Source organism: Vespula pensylvanica, chromosome 20 (genome assembly GCF_014466175.1).
Source record: "Vespula pensylvanica isolate Volc-1 chromosome 20, ASM1446617v1, whole genome shotgun sequence".
Classification (NCBI taxonomy): Eukaryota; Metazoa; Arthropoda; class Insecta; order Hymenoptera; family Vespidae; genus Vespula; species Vespula pensylvanica.
The window spans coordinates 592,247-606,600 of NC_057704.1; the positions used below are offsets into that span (position 1 = coordinate 592,247).

General features: G+C 34.2%; 3 protein-coding genes across 3 annotated transcripts; all 3 read left to right on the top strand.

The window, feature by feature from the left end:
- Window positions 1-2,373: 2,373 nt before the first annotated feature.
- LOC122636051 (odorant receptor 67c-like) lies at window positions 2,374-8,476 on the top strand. The gene is made up of 5 exons (XM_043826877.1): window positions 2,374-2,783; window positions 2,887-2,986; window positions 3,072-3,182; window positions 3,243-3,398; window positions 8,423-8,476. Exons 1-5 carry the CDS (start codon window positions 2,419-2,421, stop codon window positions 8,474-8,476), a joined length of 786 nt encoding a protein of 261 aa, XP_043682812.1. The 5' UTR covers window positions 2,374-2,418.
- LOC122636050 (odorant receptor 22c-like) lies at window positions 3,935-5,758 on the top strand. Its single transcript, XM_043826876.1, has 5 exons — window positions 3,935-4,771; window positions 4,910-5,009; window positions 5,113-5,223; window positions 5,373-5,528; window positions 5,609-5,758. The coding sequence occupies exons 1-5, from the start codon at window positions 3,975-3,977 to the stop codon at window positions 5,660-5,662; spliced, it is 1,218 nt and encodes a 405-aa protein (XP_043682811.1). The 5' UTR covers window positions 3,935-3,974; the 3' UTR covers window positions 5,663-5,758.
- A 790-nt stretch (window positions 8,477-9,266) lies between the features above and the next one.
- Window positions 9,267-14,163, top strand: LOC122636181. The gene is made up of 9 exons (XM_043827155.1): window positions 9,267-10,314; window positions 10,443-10,542; window positions 10,637-10,747; window positions 10,839-10,994; window positions 11,567-12,426; window positions 13,415-13,514; window positions 13,578-13,688; window positions 13,793-13,948; window positions 14,022-14,163. The coding sequence occupies exons 1-9, from the start codon at window positions 9,494-9,496 to the stop codon at window positions 14,073-14,075; spliced, it is 2,469 nt and encodes an 822-aa protein (XP_043683090.1). The 5' UTR covers window positions 9,267-9,493; the 3' UTR covers window positions 14,076-14,163.
- The last annotated feature ends 191 nt before the right edge of the window (window positions 14,164-14,354 follow it).

The window sequence follows — 14,354 nt, forward strand, 5'->3', positions numbered from 1 at the left end:
ATACTTACACAAATGGCATCCGCGAAAATTTCTAAGACCACTCACGGAGATAGATCGCCAAACTCCACAGAATGACCAAAGTCCAAATCTAATGCAAAAAAATTGTATAGAATTTCGAAAATATGTATGATACAATATTGTACTTCCGTAAATTTTCGTTAATACTCGCGCGAATGGCATCCGCGAAAATTTCTAAGTCTCCTCGTCGAAGTCCAAAGCACAACTGAACTAGTCACAGTAATAGTCGGTCGAAGGACCGACTTTGTTGTCGTCTCTCGAAGCCGAGTATCCCCACTTCGCAATGTACGTCTAAAATCAAATAAACTGTTGTATATTTCAATTAATTCTTCGTTAATACTGGCACGAATGGCTTCCTGCGAAATTTTCTAAGTCCACTCGTGGAGATAGATCGCCAAACTCCACAGAATGACCAAACTCCAAATCTAATGCAAAAAAAATTGTATAGAATTTCGAAAATATGAATGATACAACATTGTACTTGCGTAAACTCTTCGTTAATACTCGCACGAATTGCTTCCTACGAAAATTTCTAAATCCTCTCATCGAAGTATGAAATCAAACAAATACAGGAACTCACCAAGTCAGTCAATGGTCCGATTTTGTTCTGCTCACGTGCAGCGAAGGCTCCACGATGATTTAAACTGATACAGAAAAGGAAAAAGGGGGGAAACGAAAAAGGAAAGGATATGGAGACAGTAACTCGCCCGAAGGCCCTCACCCTTAGGCCCCTCCCAAGGGTCCCACCCGAAACATTAAATAGGATGTTGTAATATACTGCCGTTCGCCCATTACTATTTCATCAGATAGTCAAGGATGGGAGAGTATTCCCTCTAGACCATTTGATTCTAAAACAAAAAAAATCGTATAAAATATTGAAAGAATTAGTGATATACATCATATGTTACATAATCGCTTCATTACTATTTTCGGAAACGCGTGGGTGTCGAGATTGAGAATAGATCTGAACCACGGGCTGTCCATTTGGCTACTGTATAACTTTACTGTACTCCTTGGTGGGGAAAGCATCCCCACTTCCCTTCGTTACCACTTGCGGAAACGCGTGCGTGTCGAAGTTGAGAGTAGATCTGAACCACGGGCTGTCCTGGCTACTATATAATTTTGCCGTCCTCCCTGGTGGGGAAAGCATCCCCACTTCTCCATTTCTCTAAAACAAAGTATTTTGTATAGAATATAGGAAGAATGAGTGAGATACTTACATGATCTCTTCGTGACTAGTTGCGGAAAACGCGTGCGTGTCGAAATTGGGAGTAGATCTGAACGAGTAGTTGTCAGGCTGTTGAAGATATAATTTTGTCGTCCTCCCTGGTGGGGAATGAATCCCCTCTTCTCCATTTCGTTTTAAAACAAATTATTTCGCGTATAACATTGAAAGAATATGCGAGGTATTTACATGATCTTTTCGTTACTACTTGCGGAAACGCGTGCGGGTCGATATTGGTAGTAAATCTGAACTAGTGACTGTCGGGTTGTCAAATATATAACTTTGCCGTCTTCCCTGGTGGGAAATGTATCCCTACTTCTCCATTATGTTGTAAAACGTAATAAATCTCATAGATTATTGAATGAATAAGGGATGGACTAATGTACTTACATTTCTTTAAATTATCTAAATTCAATCTACTATATAAGAATTTCCAGCATAATTAATAATGATGAGCCTCCTTTTCTATTTCATTCTATTTCAAAAATATTGTTCAGACAATACAAATGTAGATATTTATCTTTATGTGTATAGTTCGATTGAATTTTATCCTGGAGGGGTAGTAATACGTTCCTATAAAAGTGCACATTATCTTTACCCAATTCTTTCGTCGCATAGTTGAGTGGATGCACATGCGCAAGTCGAATCTGAAGGAATCAATCCATTGTAATCATTAACTTTGCCAGTGAATAAGTTGTTTCCATACGATTCGCATCATGTTAAACGATAGCACGCCATCCGAAACATTAATATTATTCTCTAAGTTCGGTATAAAGGATTGGAGTTATAGTATTCAGCTAAATCGTTGGTTCTTAAAGCCGATAGGAGCGTGGCCTCTGTCGTTAAGTGTTACTTTCATAGATAAAATAATTTCTATCTGTTTGACGACTATTAGTAGCTGTTTGATAGGATTCCTGCTCGTTCCGTGTGCTCTCTGCACGTTCCTCGATCGAGGTGATCTCGATGCAAAAATCAAAATGATTGGTCCTTTGAGTTTCTGTGTTATGGCGGCCGTCAAATATTACATCCTGATATCCCGAGGAGAGGCTATAACAAGATGTATCCAACATATTTGTATAGACTGGGAACGTGCCTCGAATTATTACAAAGACCGTAAAATCGTCGTCGAGAATGCAGAGTTTGGTCGATCTTTGGTCATTTCATGTGCAGTCTTCATGTACGGTGGTGGCTTCTTTTACTGCACTGTGATGCCGCTCTGTGCTAGAAGAATGGAGATCATTGATAACGAAACGATAAGAGCACCATCTTTTCCGATCTATCGAAAGCTTATCGATCCACGGACCAGTCCATATTTCGAGATAGTCCAATTTTTGCAATGTTTAGCTGGCTACGTCGTCTATTCCGTTACGATAAGTGCTTGCAGTCTAGCTGCGGTTTTCGTCATGCACGCTTGTGGACAGTTTCAAATTCTAATGTCTAAATTGGACGATCTCGTTCTCGGTGAAAGACAAACAAATAATCTTGATTCTTCAGACAAACGGATGGGAGACATTGTAAAGTATCATTTACGAATATTCGAGTGAGTTCATTTTGACAATAGCGATGACGATAAACTAAAAATTATATTAATTTTCTTTTTAATACATTTAACCCAACAATTCTACACTCATCAATCTCTTTAGTTTTATATCTTGGATCGAACAGCTCTTCAATGAGATATGTTTCGTAGAATTAGTGGGATGTACATTAAATATATGCTTTTTGGGATATTACCTTATGACGGTATGAAGATCAAGAATTTACGTATATTCGAGTACTCGAAATATTTTGGACGATCGTCAACTTTGCAACATTCAGTTTCTTTCAGGAATGGGAACGTAACGAAACAATAGGAACATTGACGTATTGTACCTTACTTGTGTCTTTTATTTTTAACATATTTATTCTGTGCTACATTGGGGAACTTCTCGCTGAACAGGTATTTCTGTACCAATTGAATCTCTTCTTGTAATGCATCGCCATCCGATTCATTTGACAGTGTAAAAATGTCGGCAAGACTTCCTATATGATGGATTGGTATCGTTTACCAAAAAAGAAAGCCCTTGATCTTACACTCGTGATCGCTGTTTCAAACGCTCCGTTAAAATTGACAGCTGGAAAATTATTTGAATTGTCTTTGGCTAGTTTTTGTAGCGTAAGTAACATTTAACACTCAATATTCTTTCACTTTTCATTTATTGTCATATTAATGTTTCAGGCGATGAAATCAGCTTCAGCATATTTGAGCTTGTTACGTACTCTTACTAATTAATCTATTTGAGCTCTTTAACATGTGATCACTTGTATCATTAATTGATCATCTAGAAAAAAAGAAAGAAACGAATGATTGATTATTACCAAAAAAATTTCAAAGCCATTTCCTAAAAAATTATCAACAAAATATTACTTGTAAAATATACATAATTATCGTTAAATCATTTCTTTCTTCCACATATCTGCGTTGATCAATGTAGAAAAATCTTACGGTTATTTGATTTTTTACAATATAGAGGCACTTTATTTTATACCATTTTATTATATAGTAGCGTTAGCACAAGTCATCTTTCCGATAGTCATGAGAGATAAGTCACTTACTTCACTTACACGCTTATAATCACTATCTGGAATATTGTACCACCCTTTGTATGGCGCACGCGCTGTTATACCATTCGATGAACGCACGTTAGGAAATTGAACGACAACTTTCAGTAGTAATCTATCTTCGAACACGATGGTCAGCATATTGACATCCGTAAAAAATACGAATTATAAAAAGGACCTAGATTATAGTACCGAATTGAATCGCTGGCTTTTGAAGCAAATCGGTGTTTGGCCTGCATCCATCAATGCATCCTGGATGGAAATAATCTTGTATCGTTTTTTAAACGTAGTATGTACTTCTCTTATCGGCTTTCTTATATTATCGGCGTCTCTCTATATTATTGTAGATGTAAAGGATATAGAAATGAAATTAAAAACGATCGGTCCTATAAGCTTTTGTCTGATGGTACTTGCAAAGTATTGGTTATTTATAATACATGAGAAAGATATAAGTCGTTGTGTAAGTCATATGGAAACCGATTGGAAAAATGTCAAAAGTGAAAATGATCGACAGATTATGATGAATAGTGCACTTTTTGGTCGTCGTATTGTGATAGTATCCGCGACATTCACATACGGCGGTGTTTTCTTTTATCAAGTAGTGTTACCTCTAACATCAGCCAAAGTAGTGATAGGAAACTATACATTCAAACCACTAGCCTATCCCATCTCTAGGATCATCGTTGACGCTCGTCAAAGTCCAGCGAATGAATTGATGATACCATTAGAATGTCTTTGTGGTTTCGTCATGAATGCTGTCACTGTGGGTGCTTGTAGTTTGGCCGCTGTATTTGCTTTACACGCCTGTGGACAATTAAAGGTCATGATGTCCTGCTTGAAAAATCTTGTAGATGGTCGACCGGACGAAAATAATAGCGTTAATGATCGATTGACCGACATCGTTCAACAACACGTACGAATTCTCAGGTAAAACATTTCTTTTATCATACGTCTCGATTCTTAAGAAAAAGTACGATTATACGAAGATATTTTGTATCTGTTATGCCATTAGAAAAGTAGTCACCAGCAATTTTAACGTCTGTAGATCATTATATCTTCTTCCAGTTTCGTTGCTTTTACGGAAGATCTATTACAGGAAATTTCTCTTGTCGAAGTATTAGGATGTACATTGAACATATGCTTGCTTGGATATAATCTTATTGCGGTATGCTCGTAAACGATTATTATATTTTAGATCGTTTCCCAATTTTTTTGCTCTTCGAATCTCTGAAATCTCAAAAATAGTTATGTTACACTCGTTCTTACAGGATTGGGATAAAGGAGATATGGTCTCCGATATGACTTATATCGCGTTGATTATCTCTTTTGCATTCAATATATTTATATTTTGTTATATAGGTGAACTTCTCGGCGATGAGGTATAATTATATATACATACATATATATGTTTGTGTGTGTATATATATATATATATATATATATATATATACATATTTATATTATAATACATAGATCCTATATAACAGTTGAAAAGATATTGTTAAATCATTCAATATCATTTTAATAGTGTAGAAGAGTAGCCGAAGAAACTTATATGATCGATTGGTATCGACTTCAAGGAAGAAAAAGTCTCGCCCTTCTTTTAATAATTGCCATGTCGTCATCCTCGATAAAATTAACTGCTGGAAAATTTGTTGAATTATCTATCAGCAGTTTCGGTGACGTGAGTAAAAATGAACAATAGTTCGTGCGTTATCGATCTATCAAATATCGTAAAAATATAAACGATATAAATTCGTATAGGTCATCAAAGCATCCTTTGCATACTTAAACATGCTGCGAACGGTGACGATGTAAAAAATTGATTAAAATCTAAGAAACGATAAACACATGTATAGTCGTCAACATCGTAGAATAATAGTAGGAGTCTCATAGTAACTAATTGTAAGAATTTTATATTATATATATATATATATATATATATATATATATATATAATATAAAATGACAAATGTTTTTAATGCATCGTTGATCCACGAAGATGAGACTCTTAATTATGATACAGGTGAAATTACGAAATAAATAAAATCTTTCGCATGAAAAAATATAAAAATTTCACTCGTCTTTTTAGGATCACCTACTATAATCAAAAGTAGTGTTTGTTATAATATAGTAAAGAGCATAATAAAATAAAATATTTACTTTATTAATAATATGTTTCTTTTTTTTAATATACTCTATTCGTATTTTTACTATTTGATGCGATAATTTTTTTACTATTATATAAAATATCGAATTATTAATGAGCAGTTCCAGTAATGTACGTATACTCACGTATTTGTTGTTACTTTTGCAAAATTTTCATCATAAGACTACACGTAACATACGTATTACAGATGATAAAGGTGAAACTCACGTTATATTTCTATAATATATAATATTATAGAACATTAGCTATTAAGTATTGTATGAAACTAACAGATCTTTAACATTACTTATTTAATCTTTTTGTTATCATCTTAATTCAATAACTATAATTTCAATAACTATTTTTCATTGTTGAATATTTAAAAATAATCTGAATCGGATTCTAGAGAATGTCTTAAAAAATATTCTTGAATGATATCAAGTTCAAAGAAAATACATTCTAATATTCTACCGCCGCGTATTAAAAAAGTTGTATAACTACGGTAGTAGTTGTATACTACCGTCTGTATTATAATTTCCTTGCGCGAACGTAAAGTCAGTAAACACGTAAAGTCAGTCATTACACGTGGAAAACTATCCTCACCTATAATTTCTCCCCTCTCGAGTAAAGAAAAGTAACGCACGCGCTGCGACTTTATACGAGAATGTATCGTCCAGAGTTTGTCAGTCAAGAATCGATCTTCGAAGATGGCAGGTAACGAGAATCTTGTCGTTGATAATTCTGTATCGATATCGAATGCCAATCATCAGGAAGATATAAATTATAGCATCGAGTTAAATCGTTGGCTCTTGAAGGCAACTGGAATCTGGCCTAGAAACGAAAACACGGGCTTGCTCGAGATACTTCTTTCTCGATTTTTAAACGTCCTACATACGTCGTTAATAATTTTCCTTTTAATCGGTACGGTTCTTTACATACTCCTGGACGTACAGGATATCCAGGCAAAGCTAAATAAAATAGGTCCAATCTCGTTCACTACTGCAACCTTGATAAAATATTGGTTACTGATACTTCATGAAAGTGGAATTAAACGTTGCTTGGATCACATAGAGATCGATTGGAAAGGGGTTAAGCGTCAGGAAGATCGACGGATTATGCTTGAAACCGCTCATATTGGTCGACGTATCGTCGTAATTTCCGCGTCTTTTGGATTTGGCGCTTTATTTCTATATCGTGTAATAGTCCCGTTAAATTCACCGAAGATGGTAGTAGGTAATTTGACATTCAGGCCATTAGCTTATCCGGTTTCCAAAGTTATCATCGATACTCGTCAAAGTCCGGCCAACGAGCTAATTCTTTTAACACAATGTATTTGTGGTTTCATCATGAGTGCTATCACAGTGGGTTCCTGCAGTCTAATAGCCATTTGCTCCCTTCACGCCTGTGGACAGCTGAAAATATTAATGCACTGGTTGAATCGTCTCATAAACGGGCGTGCCGATGAAAATGATACAATGGATGATCGATTAAGTGACATCGTTAAAAAACACGTGCGAGTATTGAAGTACATTGTTTCTTTTACACCAAGTTTAAAACTTTACACCTATGAGTCACTGTCATACAAGTAATCTTGCGTTCTTCCAGTTTCATCACATGTACGGAAGATTCTATGAACGAAATTTCTCTCGTAGAGATCTTTGCATGTAGTTTAAATATGTGTATGGTTGGATATTACATGATTAGAGTAAAAAGATCATTTTCTTCTTATTTCTTCTCTATTTCTTCTATTCACTTTTGAACAGATAATATTCTGAATTTATCGTTTCAGGGCTGGAATAACGTCAATACGATTAATATGTTGACCTATGTCACACTTCTCATATCCTTTATGTTTAATATATTTATTATTTGTTATATTGGTGAATTACTTGCAGATGAGGTACGATTAAATGTTCCTAAATAAAAATAATAATGCACCATCAAACGCATGAACTATGTTTAATTAAAATTTCTTTCACCTATATCATTTCACAAAATAAATATTAAATAAATACACATATGTAGATATATGTATACAAATCTGAAATTCTCAAGCATTAATATCGCATTAGTAGAAAGTTATTTGAATATTAGAAATCATTAATACGATTAGCACCATCTTTCTTGTTATGTGAAAAATAACGTTAAACGTTAAATGTAAAAGTTAAATGTAACATCCGAACATAATCGTATAATAGTGCAAGAAAATGGCAGAATCGACGTATATGATCAATTGGTATCAACTTAAAGATAAAAAAGCTCTCAGTCTCATTCTAATAATTTCGATGTCGTTGTCATCTAGTAGACTCACCGCTGGAAAGTTCATCGATTTATCTCTAAGAAGTTTTGGCGACGTGAGTATCCAATTTTTTCTTTGTTCAAATTTGATTATTAGAAAAATTATATCTACGTAAATACATGTACCGTAGGTTATCAAAACTTCGATGGCTTATTTGAATATGCTTCGTGCCGTTACATCGTAAAAAAATATCTACAAATTTAATTATACTTATATAAAATCATGAAAATCCATGAAATATATTTCACAGTATTTATATGATATAAAATAGGCAAAATCAATTAACAAAACACGCTGGATAATCACGAATGAATTGCATTATTTATTCAGAATGGTACTAGCGGAGATCATTTGACATAATGTTTATATCTTTCGCCTATAATAATTTCATATTTTGTTATATAGAAGAACTTCTAACAGAACAGGTAATCAGTTTTTCATGAATATATTATTTGCATGTTAATAATATAAATGCTCGCTTACATGTATATAGTACTTCCACGTTTACGCAAACATAGAGAATCTTACAGTTCCCCAGAGACATTGTTTTAGGCAATAAATATTTTAAGAATCGAATAAATATCTTCTAAATATGTGTGAAAAGAAATCTTATAATAGTGTAGAAACTTATATGATCGGCTGGTATAGTGATAGTTTCCATCAATGTTGTAAGGTGAGGCCGTTCTTACTTATAGATTTTAAATAAATCATATTTCAAATATTATCGGCTCGCATATGAGACATAAAGGGACGGTCCATCATTTTAGATAGTATTCTACAACTGCAATACTTTCGTTCAATACCTACTAGTACATCAACATTTTTCAATACTCTCATAGTCAAATCTGAAAGAAATGAAGTTGGAAAAAATACTTAGACAAAATACATACATAGGAACATTTATATATATATACACATAAAACTCTTTCACTAAATAATTTCTCGAAACTTACCCACGATTCTTCTCATTCAGGTTGGCTTTACTTTCTACCCCATGTCACAGTAAAACTGTTTCTCTGATATATCCTCGTTTTTATCCACTTATACAATTATCCCTCTCGCACACACAATCCTTGTCATGATGTCGAGTTAAAATATAGAACGCAAAACTGCACTCGCGCTTGCGCGTATCAAAGTTGCGGAAATACGAATATTCTTCCGACAGAGTGTTCAGTCGGTCTCGTGCACGCAAACCGTCATAATGCATGATCGATTGGACGACCGCAGAGATAATAATTCGGAAATAGAAAATAAAGATTATCAGAAAGATATTCGATACGCTCTGCAATTATGTCGTTGGGTTATCAAACCAATTGGTATCTGGCCGTTAATATACGATGGTGTAACGAAAAGGGAAATAATTATTTCGATCGTTCTCGGTTTCGCTTGCATTTCCTGTCTGTGCTTTGTTCTTATACCGTCCGGTCTCCATACATTGATTTACGAAAAGAATATAAACATTAAATTGAAACTTTTCGGACCTGTTGGCTTTTGTCTCACATCAACAATAAAATATTGCTACCTTGGTATAAAAGGAAAAGCCATTGGTCGTTGCATCGGCTACATGGATAAAGATTGGAGGCACGTACGAGATAAAGATTATCGAAGGATCATGATTAAACACGCTACGGTAGGTCGCAATCTTACCATTCTTTGCGCTAGTTTTCTTTACAGCGGTGGCATGTCCTACCACACTATCATGCCGTTGTTTTCGCGCAAGAGGATCGATGAAAATCATACCATCAGACCTTTGACCTATCCGGGATATGATCACTTTTTTGAATCGCAAGCTAGTCCGACCTACGAGATCATCTTTTTTACACACTGCATATACGCCTTGATCACGTACAATATCACTACGGCGACTTGTAGCTTGGCAGCCATTTTTGTCAGCCATGTTTGCGGTCAAGTGCAAATTATTATATCTCGGTTGGATGATCTCGTCGAGGGTAAAAGAAGCAAAAACACCGTAGTGGAGGATCGTCTGGCAGTGATTGTTCAGGATCACGTAAAGGTGCTTAGGTAACTTAATTGTCTAAGAATCTAAAATGAAAATCTTTTCTAGAACGAAATATCTCTGATTGTATCGTTGTTGTGATACCTCTGCGTACCCCATGCAGAGAAATACAAGATAAGGTAAATATTTCTAGATTTTCAGAACAAGTCGAAAAAGTTCTACGCGAAGTATGCTTAATGGAATTAGTCGCCTCCACCTTGATTATATGTCTACTTCAATATTATTGCATGACGGTAATTAATTTGAAACTAACATTACTATTAATAATTGTAACGATAATATCTTCGCATTGTCAATGAATATTCTCAATAGATTTCTGATTTTTAGGAATGGTCTAATAACGACGCTGTTGCCATTTTCACTTACTTTATCCTCCTAGTTTCTTTCACTTTTAATATTTTTATCTTTTGCTACATCGGTGAGCTACTCGTTAATGAGGTACTCCTTGCATTTTTTCTTTCTCTATATCTTCATTCCCGAATGAACTAAAGTTTTCATTCGATCGTTCATTAAGCTTGAACGCTAACAGTGCAGAAAAATTGGTGCAGCCTCCTATAACATCGAATGGTATCGTCTGTCTGCAAATAAAGGTTTAGACCTTGTTTTATTGATAGCGATAGCGAATTATCCGCCAAAAATTACTGCTGGAAAGATATTCGAGTTGTCATTTGCGACTTTCGGTCGTGTGAGTATTTCGATTTATAAAAAATATTTCTATAACAAAAATTTTTTTCTTCGCCTATTTTGAAACAATTTTTTATTGGTAAAGAAAAGAGAAAAAAAAGAAAAAAACAAAAAAATAAAAATTGCAGGTTCTAAAATCGTCAGTCGTATATCTGAACTTAATCCAAGCAGTAGCAGAATGAATTGAGAATATATTATATATATACTTAGACATAAAAATGTATATCGAATTTGTAAAATCAAAAAAAGTACAACTTACCTATTTATTAATGATTAAAATAGTTTTAGCATCTAAACGTTGAATTAAACGAAGGAGACTGATCAAAAAATATCCGTTCATTCTTCACGTTCCTTATGCATCCGGTTTGATTAAAAGACCTTTGGAAAGAAAGTTTTATTACACGCACACACATACACACAAACCTATAGTATACGTTCGATAGATTAAGTCACTTATGATACCATGTGTATCGTCGAATAATAGTCACGCTTGCGCATTTCTTTCAATCGAACTATTCCTATTCCTTCGCATCATCCTTACGCGATCAAACTCGCGTCGAGTTTTACGTTCAGTCAAGCTCACGCTCTCGAGTCGTTCAACTGTATCCTATCGATCGTAAGACTGAGCTATCGGTGAATAATTTTTCTAAACGAATTAAAAAAATGTTGGAAGAGGATGACATGAATTATGCGATCCAACTCTGTCGTTTCGTGTTAAAACCAATCGGACTTTGGCCAATGGTTTACAAACACGTATCGAGTGCAGAAAAAATCCTTTCCGCCGTATTAGCACTCACCTGTTTCTCTACGGTTTGTTTCGTCTTACTACCAGCCGGTCTTTACACGCTCTTTTACGAACATGACGTAAATGCCAAATTAAAGCTTTTTGGACCAATTGGTTTTTGTTTAACCTCAACCATCAAGTATTGTTATCTTGGGTTAAAAGGCAAGGCCATTGGACGTTGTATCACGCACGTTGAAAACGATTGGAAAATGGTGCGCGATCGGAATCATCGAGCGATCATGAAGGAATATGCTACGCTCGGTCGTAATCTCACTGTTCTCTGCGCCCTTTTTCTTTTCAGCGGTGGCATGTCTTATCATACGGTCATGACGCTCTCCTCGAGCAAGAAGATTAATGAAACTCTCACAATAAGACTACTTACCTATCCAGGATACGATAGATACTTCGACGTACAGGCTAGTCCAACTTACGAGATCGTCTTCTTCCTTCATTGCGTGTGCGCCATGGTGATGTACAGCATAACAACAGCTGCTTGTAGTTTGGCAGCTACTTTTGTTACTCATGCTTGTGGCCAGGTACAGATAGTCATGACAAGGCTGAGTGATCTCGTTGAAGGCAAGGAAAGCAATAACATCGAACTAAACGATCGTCTGGTCATTATTGTCCGAGATCACGTCAAAACCTTAAGGTAAACTGAATTCTTCAATCTGTTTTTCGTGTTCTAAACTTAATCCATCAATTTGTTCCCTTTAATGTTGTCATTTCTACCTTGATGATCGTCCTCTTTCATTGTCAAAATAATGTGTCTCTGGAAAATTTAAATGGATCATTGATCGTTGCGTTATAAGAATTTGTTTATAAAAATTTTATAACAAATTATTAAATAAATGTATTTTTAAATATCTTTATGTAAATACGTAAGATTTTGATATCAACTTCTGAAAAATTTATTGGCAAAATTGTTTATAACAAATAGTTTATAACAAATTGTTTATAATAAATTGTTAAATAATTTATTCATATATGTAAACGTATAGATATGTACTAAAATAGATTCATTTTATATCAAATTATAAAAAATTGCTACACAAAATTATTTATAACAAATTGTTTATAACAAATTGTTTATAATAATAAGATAAGAAAATAGTAAAAAAATTGCCCTTTATAACGGTGCTTTTTTTAAATCTCTGCGATTATTAGTTCCCGAGATATGACGATATAAAAAATTATATTTACAATGACCCACTGACCTATATAATTTCTTGGAAAACGTAGTAACCTATATAAGTTCATTGAATATTAACAGCTGTTACTAATTCATATAGTAGTACTATCAGTAGTACTACGCACATGTGTTATGAATTATGAATGAAATTTTTTGAAGGCGATATCTCCGTAACCAAAAGTCGTAGAGACTTGAAACAAATACCATTTTAACGAGAAAAATGCTCTCTTTTTATCTACGTATTCTGATTATATCGTTATAATAGAATCGATTTTATCAATTTTTCATAGACTCATCATTCATTCATCATTTAAACTCGTCTCATCATTTTGCTATTTCTCAGCATTTTCTATTTCTTAATTAATAGCAAATCGCTCTCCTTTTATTTTCTCCTCCTTATACGATTAAAACGTTCCGTCACGTCCACAGAGACGAACGATTTTTGCAGATTTTCTGTACAAGTCGAAAAAGTGCTGCGTGAAGTATGCTTGTTGGAATTGGTAGCATCCACGTTGATCATATGTTTGCTCGAGTATTATTGTATGACGGTAAACACCAAGAGGATGACTGTACTCATATTAACGATATATTTAAAGAGCTTGTACTTTTAGGAATGGGAAAATAATGATCCGATCGCAACTCTGACATACTTCATCTTGTTGATTTCTTTCACTTTTAATATATTTATATTTTGCTATATCGGAGAGTTGCTAGTTGATCAGGTTCGTTATTCCAGATTCTCTTATCGTTTGTTACTAATAATTGAACTTTAAATGATTTGCATAAAATTCTTTATATCGAACTATGCTTATAAATTTTATAACAGTGCAAGAAAGTCGGAGCTGCATCATACAACGTCGAATGGTATCGTTTACCAAAAAGTATTAGCCTCGGTTTAATTTTATTGATAGCGATCTCAAATTATCCACCAAAGATCACTGCTGGAAAATTATTTGAGTTATCTCTTTTAACGTTTGGTAGTGTAAGTATTATTTGAAAGTTATTTTTTTTTTAACGCAAAATAGCTACATATTTTATCAATTCATGAATTTCAGGTGCTTAAGACGTCTCTCATTTATCTTAACTTAATACGGACGATTACAGATTAAATTGCGTAATACGAAACAGGTAAATTTACTTTTTAGAATATAACTTTTACGTACAGACATCGAGTTAAATGAATGTAACTGATCAAAATTGTCCAACTGTACTATTATTTATAATAAATTTAAATGTATAATAGAACCAGTAATTTAACGCTAAAATTCTCACCATTGAAAGGCGGTCCTTTTACTCTGTTACTATAATATCGTCAATAATGAAAGATCTGGCTAATCCATTCGTTGAATCGTGGTAAGACTCCGCCCTCATGCGTCGTACAGATGCGC

What these genes read in the sequence shown, in the direction of transcription:
- LOC122636051 (XM_043826877.1), top strand. Translation starts at nt 2,419, where the DNA reads ATGTACGGTGGTGGCTTCTTTTACTGCACTGTGATGCCGCTCTGTGCT. An exon ending in TGGGATATTACCTTATGACG is followed by an intron (nt 2,987 to 3,071) that starts GTATGAAGATCA and finishes AGTTTCTTTCAG; the next exon opens with GAATGGGAACGTAACGAAAC. An exon ending in GGGAACTTCTCGCTGAACAG is followed by an intron (nt 3,183 to 3,242) that starts GTATTTCTGTAC and finishes TTCATTTGACAG; the next exon opens with TGTAAAAATGTCGGCAAGAC.
- LOC122636181 (XM_043827155.1), top strand. Translation starts at nt 9,494, where the DNA reads ATGCATGATCGATTGGACGACCGCAGAGATAATAATTCGGAAATAGAA. An exon ending in TTCAATATTATTGCATGACG is followed by an intron (nt 10,543 to 10,636) that starts GTAATTAATTTG and finishes TCTGATTTTTAG; the next exon opens with GAATGGTCTAATAACGACGC. An exon ending in GATCACGTCAAAACCTTAAG is followed by an intron (nt 12,427 to 13,414) that starts GTAAACTGAATT and finishes CGATTTTTGCAG; the next exon opens with ATTTTCTGTACAAGTCGAAA.
- LOC122636050 (XM_043826876.1), top strand. Translation starts at nt 3,975, where the DNA reads ATGGTCAGCATATTGACATCCGTAAAAAATACGAATTATAAAAAGGAC. An exon ending in CAACACGTACGAATTCTCAG is followed by an intron (nt 4,772 to 4,909) that starts GTAAAACATTTC and finishes ATCTTCTTCCAG; the next exon opens with TTTCGTTGCTTTTACGGAAG. An exon ending in GTGAACTTCTCGGCGATGAG is followed by an intron (nt 5,224 to 5,372) that starts GTATAATTATAT and finishes TCATTTTAATAG; the next exon opens with TGTAGAAGAGTAGCCGAAGA.